The 18,873-nt window shown below is 35.4% G+C and overlaps 2 protein-coding genes across 2 annotated transcripts; both read right to left on the minus strand.

The window, feature by feature from the left end:
- Window positions 1-10,290: 10,290 nt before the first annotated feature.
- Window positions 10,291-13,352, minus strand: LOC114180486. The gene is made up of 9 exons (XM_028066800.1): window positions 13,323-13,352; window positions 12,611-13,228; window positions 11,811-12,322; window positions 11,646-11,727; window positions 11,275-11,364; window positions 10,861-10,989; window positions 10,669-10,778; window positions 10,491-10,581; window positions 10,291-10,401 (listed from the first exon to the last, which is right to left on the minus strand). Exons 1-9 carry the CDS (start codon window positions 13,350-13,352, stop codon window positions 10,291-10,293), a joined length of 1,773 nt encoding a protein of 590 aa, XP_027922601.1.
- A 1,961-nt stretch (window positions 13,353-15,313) lies between these two features.
- On the minus strand, window positions 15,314-17,065 carry LOC114181479 (transcription factor MYB54-like). Its single transcript, XM_028067948.1, has 3 exons — window positions 16,455-17,065; window positions 15,938-16,381; window positions 15,314-15,775 (listed from the first exon to the last, which is right to left on the minus strand). The coding sequence occupies exons 1-3, from the start codon at window positions 16,813-16,815 to the stop codon at window positions 15,513-15,515; spliced, it is 1,068 nt and encodes a 355-aa protein (XP_027923749.1). The 5' UTR covers window positions 16,816-17,065; the 3' UTR covers window positions 15,314-15,512.
- Between the last annotated feature and the right edge of the window lie 1,808 nt (window positions 17,066-18,873).

Genomic DNA, 18,873 nt, shown 5'->3' on the forward strand with positions numbered 1-18,873 from the left:
CTTTTTTTAAATCAAACAGAACCCATGGTCACGTGCGCGGAGGTTATGTGCTGTAAACAGACGCGGAGAGAGAAAGTAACACAAAATGCAAAATTTGGTAGTTTTGGTGAGAGAGAGAGAGAGAAAGGCGATCGGAAGTGGATGCAGGGTGGAGCTTGTGTGAGATAGAAAGTCAGAGTAGAGGCAGAGGAAGGCGTTGCCGGAGAACAGGTGTCTGACCAGAACTCATCGACGACGTAGTATTCAGGGTTAGTGCTATTTTCAGAAGACGGCCACTAGGGCTTCCACAAATCGAAGACTTCCGGCACACAACAACGAGCACGGTGGGTAGAAACTTTTCTCTGGCCTTAATGCATTTGTTAATCGTTGATTTTTTAATAACCGCTTATATGGCAGAAACTGTGCGATTTGAATTCCGTTTTACTTATTTGTAGGGTTTCCCAATCATGGAATCATGTATTGAGGTTTTGGTTGAGTAAAGTGAAATTTCCATTTGGTTGTATTGCTGCTTTTGATTTTATCAGTGTACAAAACAGGGCAGTTTGGGTGTTGAAATAATTGATTGAGGTGGTCAAATAATTGTTCATTTAAGGTATATAATATTTGTGAAATTCGTAACATTATGATTTTTTACAGATATGTATTTTCGTCATTGCTGTAAAGTGAAGTTCATTGGTGCTTTGAACGAAAAGCTAACTGTGGCACAAAATGAGTATATTGCAAGCATCCCGTTTTGGTGGTTTCCGATGTTAAAGCAATCATTGAAGATAAGTAGAAACGTTTTATCCCAGTTATGTATTAAATGGGTTGAAAGAAGGGGTGGTTTTGATGTTGGTGGTGAAGTGGTGGACTTTAGTTTATTAGACGTTTGTTTAGGGTTAGGATTGAGGGTGGTCGGTGAAAAAATTGATTTAAATGAGGAAGTTGTGGAGAGTGAGACGTGAAATACTTTTGGGCGTCAAAGAGTTGATTTTAAGTTGATATATGATTTTTTGATGAAATTTGATGATGATGTTGGTGATGTTGAATTATTTTGCAAGTTATATGTTGTGTTAGGAATATCAGAGTTCTTGCTTGCAAATAAAAAGGGTTGTGTTTTCCCTGTTATTTTTAAACTTGTTGATGACATGGAAAATATTGGGAAATATAATTGGGGTACATTAGTGTATGAGTATTTGGTGTTTAGTTTGTGTAGTGCTTCGTTGGCGTTGCAGAACGAACCAAGTCGATTTGAGTTTTATGTGGTTGGATGTGCGTATTTGCTTGAGGTAAATTGATTTATTTTTTGTAATGTTGTATACATATGGTTTTTATTTTCCATAAATTGATTTTATTAATGATTTATGTTTTCAGTTATGGTCATTTGATCATTTGGTTGTTTACCAATCAAAGTTTAAGTGTAAGATGAACTTGTTCCCACGATTGTTGTATTGGATGAATGTAAGCGTGGGTGACAAGGTCATGAAGACTGCGTTTGATTACGACATGGTTTGGACGTGTTTAACTATATTAGTTATGTTTGAAATCTGTAAGTTTTTATTGAACTCAGACATGTGTTTTCTTGTGTAGGCTATTGTTGATGTGGCGGTGTCAAAGGAAGAACTTGATCATGCTATTGTAAGAGAAGCATTTGAACATTTTGGCATTGAATACAAAACCCAAGATTTGAAGGACAAGGAAGAGCTAGAGCGTTTGGTAGAACATCATGAAGCATAGATAGTTGATTTGGAACAATCTATGTCCGCATTGGATGAGTTGGTTGCAAATTGGAAGGGTCAACAGCCGAAGGATGAGGTCGGAGATGAAGTTGGTGATGATGTTTTCATTGATCCACGTGCATCTGTAATGAGTGATGAAAAAGATGATGGTGCACAACAAAGCAATATGTATGACCGTATGAAGGCCCGACCTAGGATGTGGTTCAAGAGTATTGCCACAAAAACACCATATTCTGTTTATGGAAAGAAGAAGTTGAAATCACTACAAATTGGTTGATTTTGTTAATTTGAAAACACCATTTTTATTTCATTTTGAGTTATTTAAGAATGTTTGTTATGGATTGATTTTACAGGACAAAGTATGTCCATGATTTTGTTATGTGTTTTTGTGTTTGAAAATGTATGTTGTAGGTTGTGATGTTATGCATTTATTTTGCGCAGCAGTAATATTTTTTTGTTTATTGTGGGTGGTAGAACCAAATTATATAACACAACACCCCACTTCGTTTCCCTTCACTCCCCATTTTGCTGTGAGATAAAAAATATGTAATAGAAGTCCTCAGTGAATGTAGTGGGGAATTATATTTTGGAGGCCATGAATTATGAACCATATCAAGTTGACTTTCAGCAGTTTGTTGTTGGCACGTATTTGTCATTCCTTAAGCACATTGGGGTTGTTCACTTGAACCAGAATATATAACAACACTCCCCAATTTGAGTACTTGTACTCCCCACTTGATAACGTAATTGATACTTTAAAGAACATTTTATTTCCTACATAAAATAAAAGTTGTTATTAAAACTGTTTTTCGTATTTTGGACTGGTCATAATTTAAAATAAAAAATTTAATTGCTTACCAAATTTTAGAAATTTTAGATGGTTATTAAACCTGGTACTGTGAACCAGAATATATAACACCACTCCCCATTTTGGAAACTTTTACTCCCCACTTTGTAACGTAATTGAAAGTTTAAAGAACATTTAATTTCCTTCCAAAATTAAAATGATATTAAAACTGTTATTCTAAATTTAAATTGATCATAATTAAAAATAAAAAATTTAATTGCTTAACAAAATTCAGAAAATTGAGATGGTTATTAAACCTGGTACGGTGAACCACAATATATAACACCACTCCCCATTTTGGAAACTTTTACTCCCCACTTTGTAACGTTGTTGAAAGTTTAAAGAACATTTAATTTCCTTCCAAAATTAAAATGATATTAAAATTGTTATTCTAAATTTAAATTGGTCATAATTTAAAATAAAAAACTTAATTGCTTACCAAAATTCAGAAATTTTAGATGGTTATTAAACCTGGTACGGTGAACCAGAATATATAACACCACTCCCCATTTTGGAAACTTTTACTCCCCACTTTGTAACGTTGTTGAAAGTTTACAGATCATTTTATTTCCTTCCAAAATTAAAATGATATTAAAACTGTTATTCTAAATTTAAATTGGTCATAATTAAAAATAAAATATTTAATTGCTTAACAAAATTCAGAAATTTTAGATGGTTATTAGACCTGGTACGGTGAACCAGAATATATAACACCACTCCCCATTTTGGAAACTTTTACTCCCCACTTTGTAATGTTGTTGAAAGTTTAAAGATCACTTTATTTCCTTCCAAAATTAAAATGATATTAAAACTGTTATTCTAAATTTAAATTGGTCATAATTTAAAATAAAAAATTTAATTGCTTACCAAAATTCAGAAATTTTAGATGGAAGACTGATGTGATCCCAATAAGGCTTATAGCATTGGGCCAACGCCTAGGCCCATTCCTTTTAATTTCTTTTAATTTCTTTATTTTCAATTAAATAAATATTGTTTTAATTGACTTGTTTTTGCTTATTGCAGCCCACTTTTCAAGCTACCAATTAACATTGGGCCTGCGACCCAATTCCCTTCCAACCAACCCAACGTGAGCCCATGTGGCACGGAGACGTGAATTGCATATGGGATTCTTCCTTCACGCGTAACTTCATTAGCCAACATCATCTCTTTATTGGGTCCGAGCCCATACGCACCAAGGAGGAGAGCACGCTTTCTCCTGCAGACTAATTTTCTTCCACGCGTCTCCAAATCAACTAATACATTGCATTACATGGGCCCAACAACAAATTCTTTCCTCCGCGTGCAGCATGCGTTTTCTTTCTCCATTTGAATTCAGCTTGGGTCGAGTCTCCTGCATCATGCGCTACTGCAGCCCATTTGGTGAGCGCTGTAGGGTTCCTACCTCACTTTTCATTTCTTCGGCCTGTGAGCGTTCATCACCCAAAAGTGCTTTTGTCTTCACACTTAGGGTTGCCTCCGTCACCATCTGTTACCCTCACGCGAACCTTTCTTGCTCATGCATTTTCTCCTTTTAGCTAGGTTCTCTCTTTCACTTCCGTTTCCCTTGCCGTTAGGTCTGTTAGACGACATTTCTGTTTTTGTTTACTTTGGTTGCCCTTCAATCTATAAAAGGTGCAGGCCAATCTCTTGTAAAGAAGCTTTGATGAATGAGAATTCCGGTAGAGATCACTCCCACCGTTCATCAGCTCACCCAAACCCTAGATTAGGTTTTTGCCTCTTAGGGTTTACCAAACCAGTGAGAAACAAGAGCGAATCGAGCCTAATTTTCATTCCGCTGCGTTTTCTCTCGCTTTCTGCGAGATTCAATCGGTAGAACACCGATTGGGAGAGGTTTCCGGCGACTACCGCGACGGAGGAGCCTCATCAAGTGGTATTCAAAGCCACTCAATTCTCGGTTGTCTTCGAAGCGAAGTATTCGAGCACTCTCTCTACTGTTTTTTTCTCTTTTAATGTTTGATTTCGTCTTGTTCTATATTTGTTTGAGTCATTTTTGCTTCTCTGGTGTTGATCTTGTGCTCTGTGCTGTGTTTTCGTGCTAAAATTGATTCGTTACTATTGTTCAGATTGCCTTGAATCAATAACTATGTTGTTGAAATGTTTAGCTCTCTCAATCCGCCACTTAATGCATGTCTGTTAGCTTTTAATTTCAATTTTGATTACCTAGCTTTCAATTTTAGAATCTGTGTTTTGTCTTAGAAATTGTTTAGTTCTTTTATGTCACTGATTCCATAGTTGTTGTCCCTACAATGTGTTTTGTCACTGTTTTGCGTCTCATTCAGTTCCTGTATTGTGCTAGAATCATTCGTTTTTGTATTGTGTGTGCTTTGTTTGATCGAGAGTTGGCTAATAGATCATTAGCAACTATCTGCAGTGAATATTGTCACTGATTCATGTTAATTCGTGTTGCTGCTGTCTTTTTGTTGTTGTTCCTGTGTTGTTTCCACATTTCCATTTCTGGCCAATGATTGTTGCTGCCAAACACTATCTTAGTTTGTACAATCTGATTATGTTCAGAGTTATGCTGAGGTTTTGGTTTAGCTCAAAACATAGGCATGTTTAGTACCTTGTTTACTGCAGTATTCTATGCCTTCACAGATGCTTCAATTTTCATTATGTTCCAAATATTTGCCTCTGGATTAATATCCTTGATTGAGTTTAGTGCTGCTAGCTTCATCTATTTTGACAGAATCTGGTTTCTAATAGTTTTTCAGTGTTTTCAATGCATGTTTTGTGTTGATCTGATGAATTCTTGTGGCCATCTGAATCTGAATTATAACTGCATCTGTTTTCAATGGTGTGTATGCTTAATCACATTTTGTTAATCTGTGATTAGCTTAGAGTGTGTCTCTTATCATCTAATTGCAATTTGATATACTTGCATAGATTGTGCAACAATTTTATTAATCTGGTTGAAATCTGTGTGCATAGATCAAGTATATCATGTTTGCTTTGGTTGTATATGTTAGGCAGAGCTATTATGTTGTCCATGTGCATCTATGCTTGCTAAAAGTACTTTATTCCTGCTGACTCATCTATTGCAGTTTGTCTGTGGCACAATTTCTGTAAAATCTGATGCCTCATTCTGCTAGTCCCCTGCACTAGCCGTGACTCTCTTTGTTGTTTCTTTGTTGAGTATTGATTAAAATCAGATTCAAATGCATTGCTGTGATACAGTTTTGTTTTATGTTGAATGTTGCTTCTTGGTGCATTGCTGATTTTGGCCATATTCATTATCTTGAATCTGCATCAGTTTGTATCTATTATACAACGTTGAATCTTCAGATCATTCTGTTTTATCACGTTTTAACTCTTCATTCCAGTTTGGTTTTTGTTGATGCACTGGTGTTTGATTGATTCAAAGTTTGCTGCCTATTATTGAGTCTAATTGCACTGTTGTGCCTTGTTTCTTTGTTTCCTTGTGTGTCTCTTTAAAATTGTTTTTTTGAGTTGAATCATTTGCTTTCCATAGTCATATGTATCTGGTTGAGTTGCTTTGGGATATATTGTTGTGAAATTTTTGCGAAAGAAAGCGTATCCCACGTGACCTTGGACTGAAAAACAAGAATCAGTGAACAAAAGTTATACCTGAAACATCTGGAAAAATAGAAATTGATTACTGAATCAACTACTTTGAGTTCAAAACAGAAAGAAAGAAAGAAACGAGGTTAATTCACAACAGTATGTGTCACTTTCCATGTCAACTATGTTTTCATATGTTCTATTCTTGATTCAATTTGTTTTGAGTCTTTGTTTGAGTTTGGTTTTATTCATCTTATTCTAGACACATTCCTTAGGATCCTTTTGTGTGCCACCTTTAATTCTTATCTTGTTTCTTGCTTGTCTTCTTGGATTATTCCATTCAGTTTGTCATTTAATCTTTCACTTGATGTTGTCCACTTCTTCCATTTGAGCTTTTATTGCTTTCTGCTTTGTTATTCTTATGTGGAAGATTGTGCATGCTCTTGGTTCACTTTACTTCCAACTCACTGTTTTGGAAATCTTTGTAGGTAAAACCTCTTCTTGAAGGTGGAATTATGAGTAAACCTGTTGGGAGGTAAACTGTCGAGGGAACACAAGAGTGAGTGGGACTTGAGCGCACCACATGAAGTTGGATGGAGTGCATCACGAGAGATTCATAGGAGTGAGCTGGGACTTGAGACCCTAAAAGTGGGAGCCATTTGAGGGAGACTTATTTGGAGGCTGGCCGAGAGAGAGACATAGCATAGCTTTCTTTTATTTTTGTCATTTCTGTTTTCATGTCACGGGATTTTGTGTAATTTTTTTCTTTTCAGATTTCAGTGTTTTCCTTTCATTTGGCTTAGGTGGGAAAATGCTTTAGCGCAATCCCATCCTTAGCAAGTTTGTAATAGTTTAAGCGTTTAGTGTGAGGTTCAAGGGGTTCCAAAGGCCACTTGAATTTTCACTTAGGTTTTTCGTCTAGTTTAAGTTTTTTTCGCCTTTATGTGTTCTGTTTTATGTTTTAATGCCCAGGTTTTGTGTGTTTGCCATTTATGTTTTAGGTCACCGTGATATCTAGGTGCCATTTGTTTTACACCTAGTTGACCTTTTTTTGGTCTTTAAGTTTTCACTCTTTTCACACACTTTGTCAATTTGTTTTTCGCCATTTGTTTCATTTGTATTTTTATTGAGAAATTCTGTGAAAGCATTTTAGAGATCTCTGGCTAGGAAAGGCTTGGTTCCTAAGCTTGTCCATGTGACTCACCTCCCTTTCCTGGGAGTATCTCTAGAATTCTTTTCCACTACTTTCTCTTTAGAAATTCATCAACTTTGTGAACAATTGTTTTTGTCAAAAGTGTTTTAAAATGAGTTTTTCTTCTTCTAGCCGTATGCATGTAGATAGGCGTAATAATGTGCATTTAGGTAGACATAGTAGTCATGAGTTGCATCATACCATTAATAGTGACATTCCATTCTTTGGGGAAGATATAGGACCAATATCATTTAAAGATTGGATGTGGGATACTGAGAAGTTGGTGCAACCAATGTTTAGTAAATATATTTATATAGACATTCTTAGGCATGTTACATCTAGATTTGTAGGACGTGCATTTGATTGGTGGCAAGAGAGGCAATATTTAGTGAAAAAGGGGAGAATATCATGCATCAATACATTTTATGAATTAAAAACATGCATGTGGAAACATTTCATACCCCCTTCATTTAGGATCACTAAAGAACAACAAGCTAGGATAGAAGACTTCATTGACATTGGGGATGCATTCATCCAAAACATTGCTAAGTTTTCTACACTAGAAAAGGATTTTAAGCACAATTTAGGCTTGCTCTTGAGTGAACAAAGAAAGAGAGAAAAATACAAGAGAGAGCAAGCTAAACATCAACAGTTTCGAGAGTTTGAAAAGAAGAGAGAAAAAGAAGTGCTTAAGAAGCTTTGTGCTAAAAGAGAACAAGAGAAAAGAGAGATAAATGAGAAGAAAAAAAGAGAAGAAGAAGAAAAGGCTAAAGAGGAGAGTCTAAGAAAAGCAAAAGAAGAGAATGAGAGAAAAGAATTAGAGGAAAGAGAGAACATAAAACAAGAGAGTAATCTTGCAAAACAATCACAAATGGTAGAGTTAAAGTGTATTTCAAAAGAGCGAACAGAACTCTATGTTAGGGATTTGGTGATCAATTCTTCACCAATTCCTTACATGAAGATCCAATTTTCAAAGGGCGTTTTCCCATCTTTAACCTCTACTCACTTTTCCATTAAATCTTTTGTTTTGTTTTCTTTTCAAAAATTTTGTTCTCCATCTCATTTCTTTATTTCATCCTCCTCAACTTGTTTTGCCAAAACACACTTTGATATTAAAATTCTTTTCAAAAGTCATCTTAGTCAAAGTGTGAAACATTTCTTTTGTGAAGTGGGCTTAATACCATCTTTTTCAATCTTCAAATGCCCATTTTCACAAATTTTCCATCCAATTTTACTGCATGGTCTTTATGATTTTAATTCCATTTTATTTGATGACTATTGCAGATTTGTTTTTGATCCTGGTGGTACTATTATTTTGGTTACTATGAGCCTTTAATAACCCTATAGATCTAAGGACAAATCCTTTTCAAGGGGGAGGGGATGATGTGATCCCAATAAGGCTTATAGCATTGGGCCAACGCCTAGGCCCATTCCTTTCAATTTCTTTTAATTTCTTTATTTTCAATTAAATAAATATTGTTTTAATTGACTTGTTTTTGCTTATTGCAGTCCACTTTTCAAGCTACCAATTCCCTTCTAACCAACCCAACGTGAGCCCATGTGGCATGGAGACGTGAATTGCATATGGGATTCTTCCTTCATGTGTAACTTCATTAGCCAACATCATCTCTTTATTGGGTCCGAGCCCATATGCACCAAGGAGGAGAGCACGCTTTCTCCTGCAGACCAATTTTCTTCCACGCGTCTCCAAATCAACTAATACATTACATCACATGGGCCCAACAGCAAATTCTTTCCTCTGCGTGTAGCATGCGTTTTCTTTCTCCAATTGAATTCAGCTTGGGCCGAGTCTCCTGCATCATGCGCTGCAGCCCATTTGGTGAACGCCGCAGGGTTCCTACCTCACTTTTCATTTCTTCGGCCTGTGAGCGTTCATCACCCAAAAGTGCTTTTGTCTTCACACTTAGGGTTGCCTCCGTCACCATCTGTTACCCTCACGCGAACCTTTCTTGCTCATGCATTTTCTCCTTTTAGCTAGGTTCTCTCTTTCACTTCTGTTTCCCTTGCCGTTAGGTCTGTTAGATGGCATTTCTGTTTTTGTTTGCTTCGGCTGCCCTTCAATCTATAAAAGGTGCAGGCCAATCTCTTGTAAAGAAGCTTTGATGAATGAGAATTCCGGTAGAGATCACTCCCACCGTTCATCAGCTCACCCAAACCCTAGATTAGGTTTTTGCCTCTCAGGGTTTACCAAACCAATGAGAAACCAGAGCGAATCGAGCCTAATTTTCATTCCGCTGCGTTTTCCCTCGCTTTCTGCGAGATTCAATCGGTAAAACATCGATTGGGAGAGGTTTCCGGCGACTACCGCGACGGAGGAGCCTCATCAAAGACGCACCCCAAGGTCTACAACATCATGACCTCACATCCTTTCCTTGGATGCATATCCAATGAAATCAAATAAATTAATCCTTCCAAAGGTGGGGATCGATGTTAAATTATATGGGGAGCGGTGGGAAAGTTATTGGTCTGCATAATTTCGTAATTAAAAAAAAGGAAAACCCAACACAAGGTCTACAACATTCGAAGCATTTTAAAATGAATAACATAAGGTTACGCTCCCATACGTGGGGAGTGGCCTGTATTATGTGCGGAGTGTAGCCAAATATTTTTTTGCTACATACTGACCAGCACAACATCATAACCTCATCTTTGTGTGAATGACCTTAAATATCAGTTCCTAAATGGTACACATTCCCAATTACGTTATGGAAAACTTAACCCCATTAAATGGAACTGGCCTGCTAAAGTGCACTGTCACATTCCAGTAAATTAAACATAAATACAAAGTCTTAACATGTTGTAATGAAGCATACAACACCAACAGTCAGCTTAAAGAGGGGACCCATCAAATAATTACAAGGGATCTACATAACAATTTTGTACATTCATGTACTTCATTAAAACACAAAAAGTTAAATTCAATCTTGTTCTCGACATTGAATGACAATAAGAGGTCAAATGTTCACCAAACCCTAACGTCTAACTAACAAGTCATAGTACTGCAACACATCTTGCCTCTGAATGTTGTCTACATCTAAAATCCATTTCCATATGTATTGCTGCCTAATCTGTTGTAGTTGGTCCTGCATAACAAATATCAAAATTCCCACTCCATAAATGACATTATAATACACAAAGTAAAAAGTAACAACTTAAACATCCTGTAACTTACATTGATGTAGTTGGGCATGGTATTGCCATCAAATTTCTTCTCACCATCCCACAACTCCATCATTTGAAGAACAATAATCCCACAGTCATACCTACATCAAGCCAAATAAATACATTCCTCATCACAAATTCAGACAAAACATGGAAGAACAACTCATTTAGATTGTATAAATGAAAACACATATAAGTTTGGTTGAATAGGAGTATTGTGGCATTCTGCTTCAAAGATTGGATATTCATCATCACCACATTTCAACAGCATACCAAAAAGCAATCCCATATTATGAGCCTACCCATCAATCATGAAATCAATAAAATAAACGTTTATGACAAGAAATACAAAACGTATATTGAACATTTGTAGTGCTTACAATGACGTTATCTACTCTTTTGCGAATTTTATTCGAATGTCCAATTGAATCCAAGACATAAAGCTTCTTCTGTTGACAATTTACAGCATAGCACCACCAATGACCTTCATGCACCGTTGGGGCAAACAACTGCATTAAATAATAAATGTATCACTAAACTTTGAAAGTATTAAATATGCAGCAAAAATGACATATATGAAGAGGAATCTCACAAAATCAGCATCCACAATATCCTCTACAGAAATCAATCATGCACGAAAGTAAGCCTCATAGTCTTTCAATGTCCATTGCCGTCTATTAATCTTCATCCTTCGTGAGTCGTGCAGAACATGAGTCTACAATCAAAACTGACATTACTTAATTCTAACTCAAATAAAGCTAAGTCATTCGTAATCATACATTAAGTTGTTGTACCGTATATAACGGATTGAAAGCTACTCGCTTGACATGACTATATTTGCGTCGTTCAAAGTACATCATTGTGCTTGCACCGAACAAAATAGCCTACACAAAATGATTCACCAAATCAGAGAAATGAATATGAAATTAAATTCATGTTACAAAGGGCTCAAAAAACCTTTATGTTCCTTGCTTGGGGAGATTTACAATTAATTACAAACATACTGTTGTGACCAGGCATGGGGACTGCTATGATATTACATGGGGACTGACTACATAAATTTTGGTCTTCAGATTTTCAAATTAATTATTGATCACAAACCATTGCGTCCCGAACATCAGCACCTCACTTTCATAGAAATAGAAATACAAAAAACAGTTCTTACCATATTGTCCACCTTATTTGCAGGACCAAAACCAGAGCATTCAGAGGTACCCAAAATTTGGCCATTTATATTGGCCACCAACCTACAATTTAAGTCTGTCAGTAACAAATTTCATGGTTTGTTTAATCATTTTCATACATGTCACAAAAAATTAATTAATAATACCTATAAGGAGTAAGGTCATAAGTAATAGTGTTGTACAACTTCATCAAGTCAACCTCTAATGAATCAAATGATGGCTGTTGTGGATCATATGGAGCAATGACTTGAAGTGCTAAAACCTTCCCAAACTGGGCAACATCAGATTCGGAGTTCAAATCAAAACCTTTATGAACACGTTCACCAATGTCATCTTCCTGCTCATGCTCTTCAACCTCAACCTTAACATCGCCTTCTTTGTGTACACCTTCCGCACCCTTCTCGTCAACATTTTCTCCATCTTCTTCATCCTCTACATGAGACCTAGACAATATTTCTTCACGCAATTCCGTCATGTGCTTCTTCAACTTCTGTAGGCGTCTTCCATGCTTTCGCAGCTTCTTTAACAAGTCTTGCGTCGACGCGGCGTTGTTATCTACATGCGCTTTTTTGGATTGCCCTTCGTGTCCAAGTTGCAAGGCTTCTCGAATAATTTCATTCTCATGGTCTTCTTCTCTCAACCTCCATTCCAAAAAAATCTAAATGAATAAAAAACCTTAGAGATTAGTGCTCAAATATAATTAACATTTTCATTAAGTAAAAATGGTAGGCACTTATACATGAGTCTCTTGAAATAACTTCTTAACGCGTCTTCTCTTTAATTGAAAGTCCGTCCAGCCCAAAATTCGTGGAAATACAAACTCTGCATCTGACGCATATAATCAAAGCCGTTCTACGACCCACAACTACAAAATAGAAATTTGTAAATGTCATCAATTTATATATTGTACAAATCAGTAATAATCATTAAATGAAGTTCTTTGTACCTGCAAAACTGTTGTTGAGCCGCTTAAGCAAATTTCCGTTTGACCAAATGCCAAAAAGGCACGACTTAAACTTTTTACCAGATATGTATGGACTGCTTTACCCCAGTTGTAAGTGGACAATCTATCTATATTGTCTAAAACACTGAACGGAATATTACTAATAGTTCTTGAATTCCTAGGGAAGTATAGGACAGCAAAACAAACTAAAATATACAAACGGCAAACATTATCAACATCAACAAACTCAGCCTCTAGCAAACTCTTAATGACATTAATAACATTTTCAACTGTTAGTAATTTATCTTTCATAACTGACCCGACAACACCACATATATTTTTATCAAATTCCACATCCACCCCAACACCACCCAATCCTAAGCACATGGAGATATCACCACAACTTAATGGAATACATCGTTGCATGACACGAAAAGATTCCTGAGCCAGTAACCATCGCTTCAGCATCTCCAGCATAAGGGGATTACATATTTGTAACGGTTTCACTATCTGCAAACACCATTGGAATGGTGTATCTTGTAGCCTTGCACGATGGCTATCCAAAAGCAAGCCGTTAATTTCAACAATGTACTTCGTGTAACAAAAGGTCCGCAACCGACACTAACATTCAATCAAAATACATAAATTATAACTTATTTAAAAATCATACCCAAATAATGATAACAACCAATTCATAAAAGTGTAATGTCAATACCTTCTCATCAGATTGTCCTTTACCCGCCATCCTTTCCTATTTTACAACTGAAAACATTTACCCTTGAATGATATAGTATCAAATAATTACACAAACCAAATAAAATTCCAAAAACAACAAACAATAACAACAATATCAAACACTAAAGCCCATCCCCTGAAACATAAAAAAATCCTATTTTCCATATCCAACCATAACTCAGTAACATTCGGCCACCACAAAATTAAAAAACCCTCAAATGTGCTGCTTTGAAAATGTTGGTGTTGTCCAAAGGCACAACATTGTCAAACACCACAACATGCCACTACAAAATCAAGACTACAAAACCACACCACAATGCAAACCAGAATATACCAACGACTCTGTCAAACAATGTTGCACCAAACTCGAAAATAAATGAAACGTTTTTCCCCCAAAGATTAAACCTTTTCGATTGGTGAAGAAAAAAACACGAACCTTACACTAAAACGGTGTTGCGGAACGGCTTCGGGTAGGTTGGTTTTCGTTGCCGTCGACTCGCTTCCACTGGATTCGATCCCCTCCACTATCGTCGCTGTCGCAGGTGTGTCCTCTCACGGTGACCGCCTCCCGCCTCGCTTCTGTAACACCACAACTTCTCTGTCTCGACTTCCTCTGACTATCTCAGTCTCTCTCGGTCGTTCCGCCGACTTCCTCACGCTGGCTTCACCTTTCCACACACTTGATCACCCTGTCTCCACCTTTCCTTCGAGTTGCTCACACTGTCGCCGCCTTTCCACTGACTTTCTCACGCTGTTTCCGCCTCTCCTCCGACTTGCAGAAACTGTCTCCACTTCCTCTGACTTTCTCCCTCCCTGTCTCACGAACACTCTACAAATTTTGCATTTTGTGTTACTTCTCTCTCCACGTCTGCTTTAGTTTTGCCAAAAAGAATTTCCTGCACATAACCTCTGCGCACGTGACCATGGGTTCTGTTTGATTTAAAAAAAGTAAAAATAAAAGAAAAAAAGGGTGCCACGTCACCCATGTCAAAATTGAGTTCGAATTTTATGTTTGAATATCATTTTCGTATTATTATTTTGTTAAGTTGGCTTGGTGTGGTACAAAATTCAAGTACAATCAATTAGATTTTCCCTCAAAATATCTCGTCAAAATTATTTTCTCTCTTCTATTGAAGGAGTATATTGTATTTGACATATGCTTACATTAATGTATTACTCTTTTACTAGTTTGAATATCATTATGTCCTTACAGATACTGCACTCAATGGTCCAAAAAAGAACTTTCAATCAAACTACCAATTATAAATTCAAAAAGGTTTATGATTAAATTCATTCTTTTTCTCTTTATTAAAGAAATTCTTATATGAAAATTTAAAACCATAAATATTGAAGTAAGTGTGAAGATACTCGTCTTTATTTATGTAATTTTTAAACTTATTCTTATCTGCAAACTTTTATCACCATTTCACATGTAGATGAATTGTTAATTTAATAAAGAATTAAGACAATACTTAGACACAATACTCATAGAGAGAATTGGTGTGAAGCTAAATTTCAAGTTCTATACACATGACACTAAAGTGAAATTAATTTTAGTAAAAACGTTACAAAAAAATAACTTGTAAGTAGTGCACTTAATGTCATCTAGTTTATTAATTGATCCTTGAGAATGGAAAAAGCAAGGACACCATAAATTGCAAGTGCACCTAAAACATGGTCAATAGCAAAGAAGTTGCAAACAAGTGTTACACGATGTGGCCCATATAATAAATCAATCATTCAAAACTAGTTGTTGATTCATTCAAAGAAAACACCTAAGTCAAGTACTACGGCTTTGCATGAAATGACAAAGTACAACACAAAAGAACACAGTTCTGCTTCTGTGGTTCAAATTAAAGAGTTTCAAAATTATCATATTTTTTATATTGAATAACTCAAAACTCTCTATATCTGTTATCTCTTCTCTTCCTCAGTTTTTGTTTGGTTTTTCATATTTATTTTCTAAACCCATTTCTCATTTATGCAATTAATCTTTGGCCATAAATGGAACTAATTGCACAGGTTGAATGAAGGCAGACCCAGACCCATTTCTCTTCATCATCAGAACCATAATTGCCAACTATTCCAAACTCCTTTTCCCTCTTCCTCTGTTAGGATCAATGGCTTTTCTGAGTGAAGATTATTCATTCATTCTAATCAAACATTTTCTTTATGTAGCTCCTACTCCAAGAAAATCAATGAATAACATGTTGGTGCTGGTATCACTTTCCCCATGCATTGATAAATTGGTAATCCTGTTGGTGGCAAATGATTCAGATGCTGAAACTTCTGATGAGTTTGAATCTGAGTAATGAGATTGGTCCACACCCATTACCCTTCCCATGTGTCCAGCCTCACATGAACCTTTCCCACCCCCAAAATTTTTGCAGAAACTCACATCCCTGGCTGGTGTCCTGCTTTCTCCAGATAAACCTGCAACCCCACAGAAACAAATGTTAAACATGTAACAGTGGTCCCTATATTTGATAGTATCTGTGAATGGCCCTTCAATTAGAGTCATTCAAACATTTGTTGTAATGTAAAAGTTAAAATCTTTCATGGTTTGTAATATTTATATGGAAAAGCACATCATACCCATTAGAGCACTAAAAGCTTGGAGATTCTGAACAGGACAATGGTTGTGTAAAGGAAGAGGTGTTGGTTTTGCTGAAGAGGGAGTGAAGGAGAGGTTGGTTCCTGTTGAGGCAGATTCATCAATGGTGGTGCTTGAAATGGTTGATTCACTGCCTCTATTCAGTGGCAAGATCAAATCCAAATTCTTTGATGGATGGATCTGAAATGTTGGTTTTCTCCTTCTGTAGACACATGACTTTTCCCTTTGCATCCTAGCCATGATCACATGCCAATGATTCTTCACTGCATTATCAGTTCTACCAGGGAAGAGTCTAGAAATCATGGCCCATTTGTTACCATACACTTTGTGAGCATTCAAGAGTCTCTCCTCTTCTTCCTCACTGAAACCCTTTCTGTTAATTCTAGGATCTAGCTGATTAAACCACCTCAGCCTGCAACTTTTACCTGCAATTACAAAAAACCTGTTAACACAAAAACATAGTTGTTCGCTAAAAAGCAAAACTGTCATGTCATTTACCTGATCTTCCTGGAAGATGTTCTGCCATTGAGTTCCAATTTTGAGGTCCAAATTGTGCAACAAGCTCTTTAAGCTTGGCATCTTCAGCTGACCTCCAATGTCCTCTTGCACAAAGCTTAGTGTGTCTGAGTTTCCCTGCAGCAGAATAACTATTAGCTTCAAGCTCTTCAACAGGTTTCAAAGACAAGCTCGTGGCTTCAACCCCAGAAGATTCTTCTTCCTCGTTCAGAATCTGAAAGTGTATATCAGAACTTTCAGATTTGATGCCTCCAACATGACCCATCACCCCTAAAATGTTGAAACACTGGAGACCAATAACAGTGACAGGAAGTGAAGGGAAAACATTCGTTTCAGCACTCATTGAAACTGAAGATTCAGACAAGCTGAAAGGGTCTAACTTTCACAATGCTGAGCGATGAAAAAACGCATTAAAAGCATTAAAAGCTTGTTGGGTGAGAAAAGAATCTAAGGGGAGAGCACAAAAATATCAAAGGACAGAGAGATTCAATGCCATTATGAATTCCCTCTCTCAGCCAGCCATTGACGAGCCACAGAAGAGAGAGAGAGAGAAAGAGAGGAGAAAAATGGTGGCCAGAAGGAAGACACAGGAGCAGAAGAGAAAGGACAAGGTTTTAAAGAAGAATTCGAGCAAATTAAAAATGAGATTTTTTTGTTTTACTTTTTTATTTTTCTTTGTTGAAAAGTTCAATGTTTCTTTTGCTCTCTTATGTGAGAATGAGATTAGTGGGGCCACTGTTTCAGTTTCTCACTCATTCTTAGAAAAAGAAAACATTAAATAAACATGAGTGAGTGTGTGCATGCAATTTGATATCAGTTCTGTAGTGTCAGTGTCAGTCTGGTTCCACGGTGTTTTTTTTTATCTTTCCAACAAGATAGGTGTGGAGTTCTTTACTAAGACTTTTATACGAAATTATTTAAATCATGTTTGGATTTTTTTTTTTTGAGTTTTACTAAAATATTAATATTATATTTAACTTTTTATTTGTCAAAATTAAGTAATCTTCCAGTTCACATAATATTATTACTATGATTGACAGATAAAAATATTTAATAAACATAAAATTCGAGTAAAAGAGTCATATTATAATAACTTTCCTAAAATTAAGGAAAAGATAATATATTTATATTTCAGTAAAAACATTATTTAAACATAATATATTATCATATTATTGAAAACCATTAACCAATATTTTTAAATAAATAATGCTCAAATTATAATTTAATTATAAGAAATGAATGTTAACATTATTTACACACTGTTCATGAATTAAAGTTGTTTAATTTAAAAACACAATGATAGATTAAATAGATAGTTACATATTTACAAGAGACTAAAATTGTACGTTAATGAAAAAAAAAAAAGATATAGGTGGATTTAAATTCAGAATTTAAAATGAATCTATTTTAGTTCGAGGTTGATTAAATTTTAAATATATATATATATATATATATATATATATATATAATATTATAAAATAAAGCTAATAATATAGAAAAAGAAAAAAAAAAGGAAAAATAAGAGAATCAAAGGTATTTTTGTATATTATTATCGAGAGGAAAAATCTTTATTTGTATATATAAAAAGCAACTCAAATGATATAATTCAAAGATTACAATAGTTAATACGGTTTAAATAACATTAATAGTAATCAATTATGAGTAACTGTTAGTAAATTAATGAACATCTATTCATTAATTTCGTAACACTCCTCCTTGAGTGATCTAGAGATGTGTCTCATTCTAACCTTACTACAAAAAAAAAAAAAACTCTTTGGGATAAAAATCTATTAAGGGAAAAATAGTACATCATTTTTTATTCTTCCATATAATATTATTCAGTACATCTTCTATTTCTCCCTCTCATGTAAACTTATGTCATTAAGATGATGGAGTTCAATCTTGTGAATAAATTGCTCAAAGGTTTTCCTTGACAAAGACCTTGTAAATAAATTTGCTAGATTTTCACATAAACAAATCTTTTAGATATCTGTATCACCATTTCTTTGAAGATCATGAGTGATTTTTTTTTCGGAAGAATATGTTTTGTTCTATCACCTCTAATATATCATTTTTTCAATTGAGAAATATATGGTTGTTGATTCCATTTTTTTGATAATAGACCACAAGTTTGTCGCACATGTTGAATTATAAACCTTAATCAAACACATTCATAACTTGCCTCATTTAATGCCAAAATTTCTGCATGATTTGATGATGTAGTTGTTATGATTTGTTTCACAAACCGCCACAAAATTGCTATCTCACCGCATGTGAACAAATACTTCTTTGTGATCAATTATTGTGAGAATCTGATAAATAACTTGCATCTGTATAATCCATTAGATATGATTTTGAATCATTTCAATAAAATAAGTACATATTCATAGTGCCCTTAAGA

This window comes from Vigna unguiculata, chromosome 4 (genome assembly GCF_004118075.2).
Source record: "Vigna unguiculata cultivar IT97K-499-35 chromosome 4, ASM411807v1, whole genome shotgun sequence".
Taxonomy (NCBI): Eukaryota; Viridiplantae; Streptophyta; class Magnoliopsida; order Fabales; family Fabaceae; genus Vigna; species Vigna unguiculata.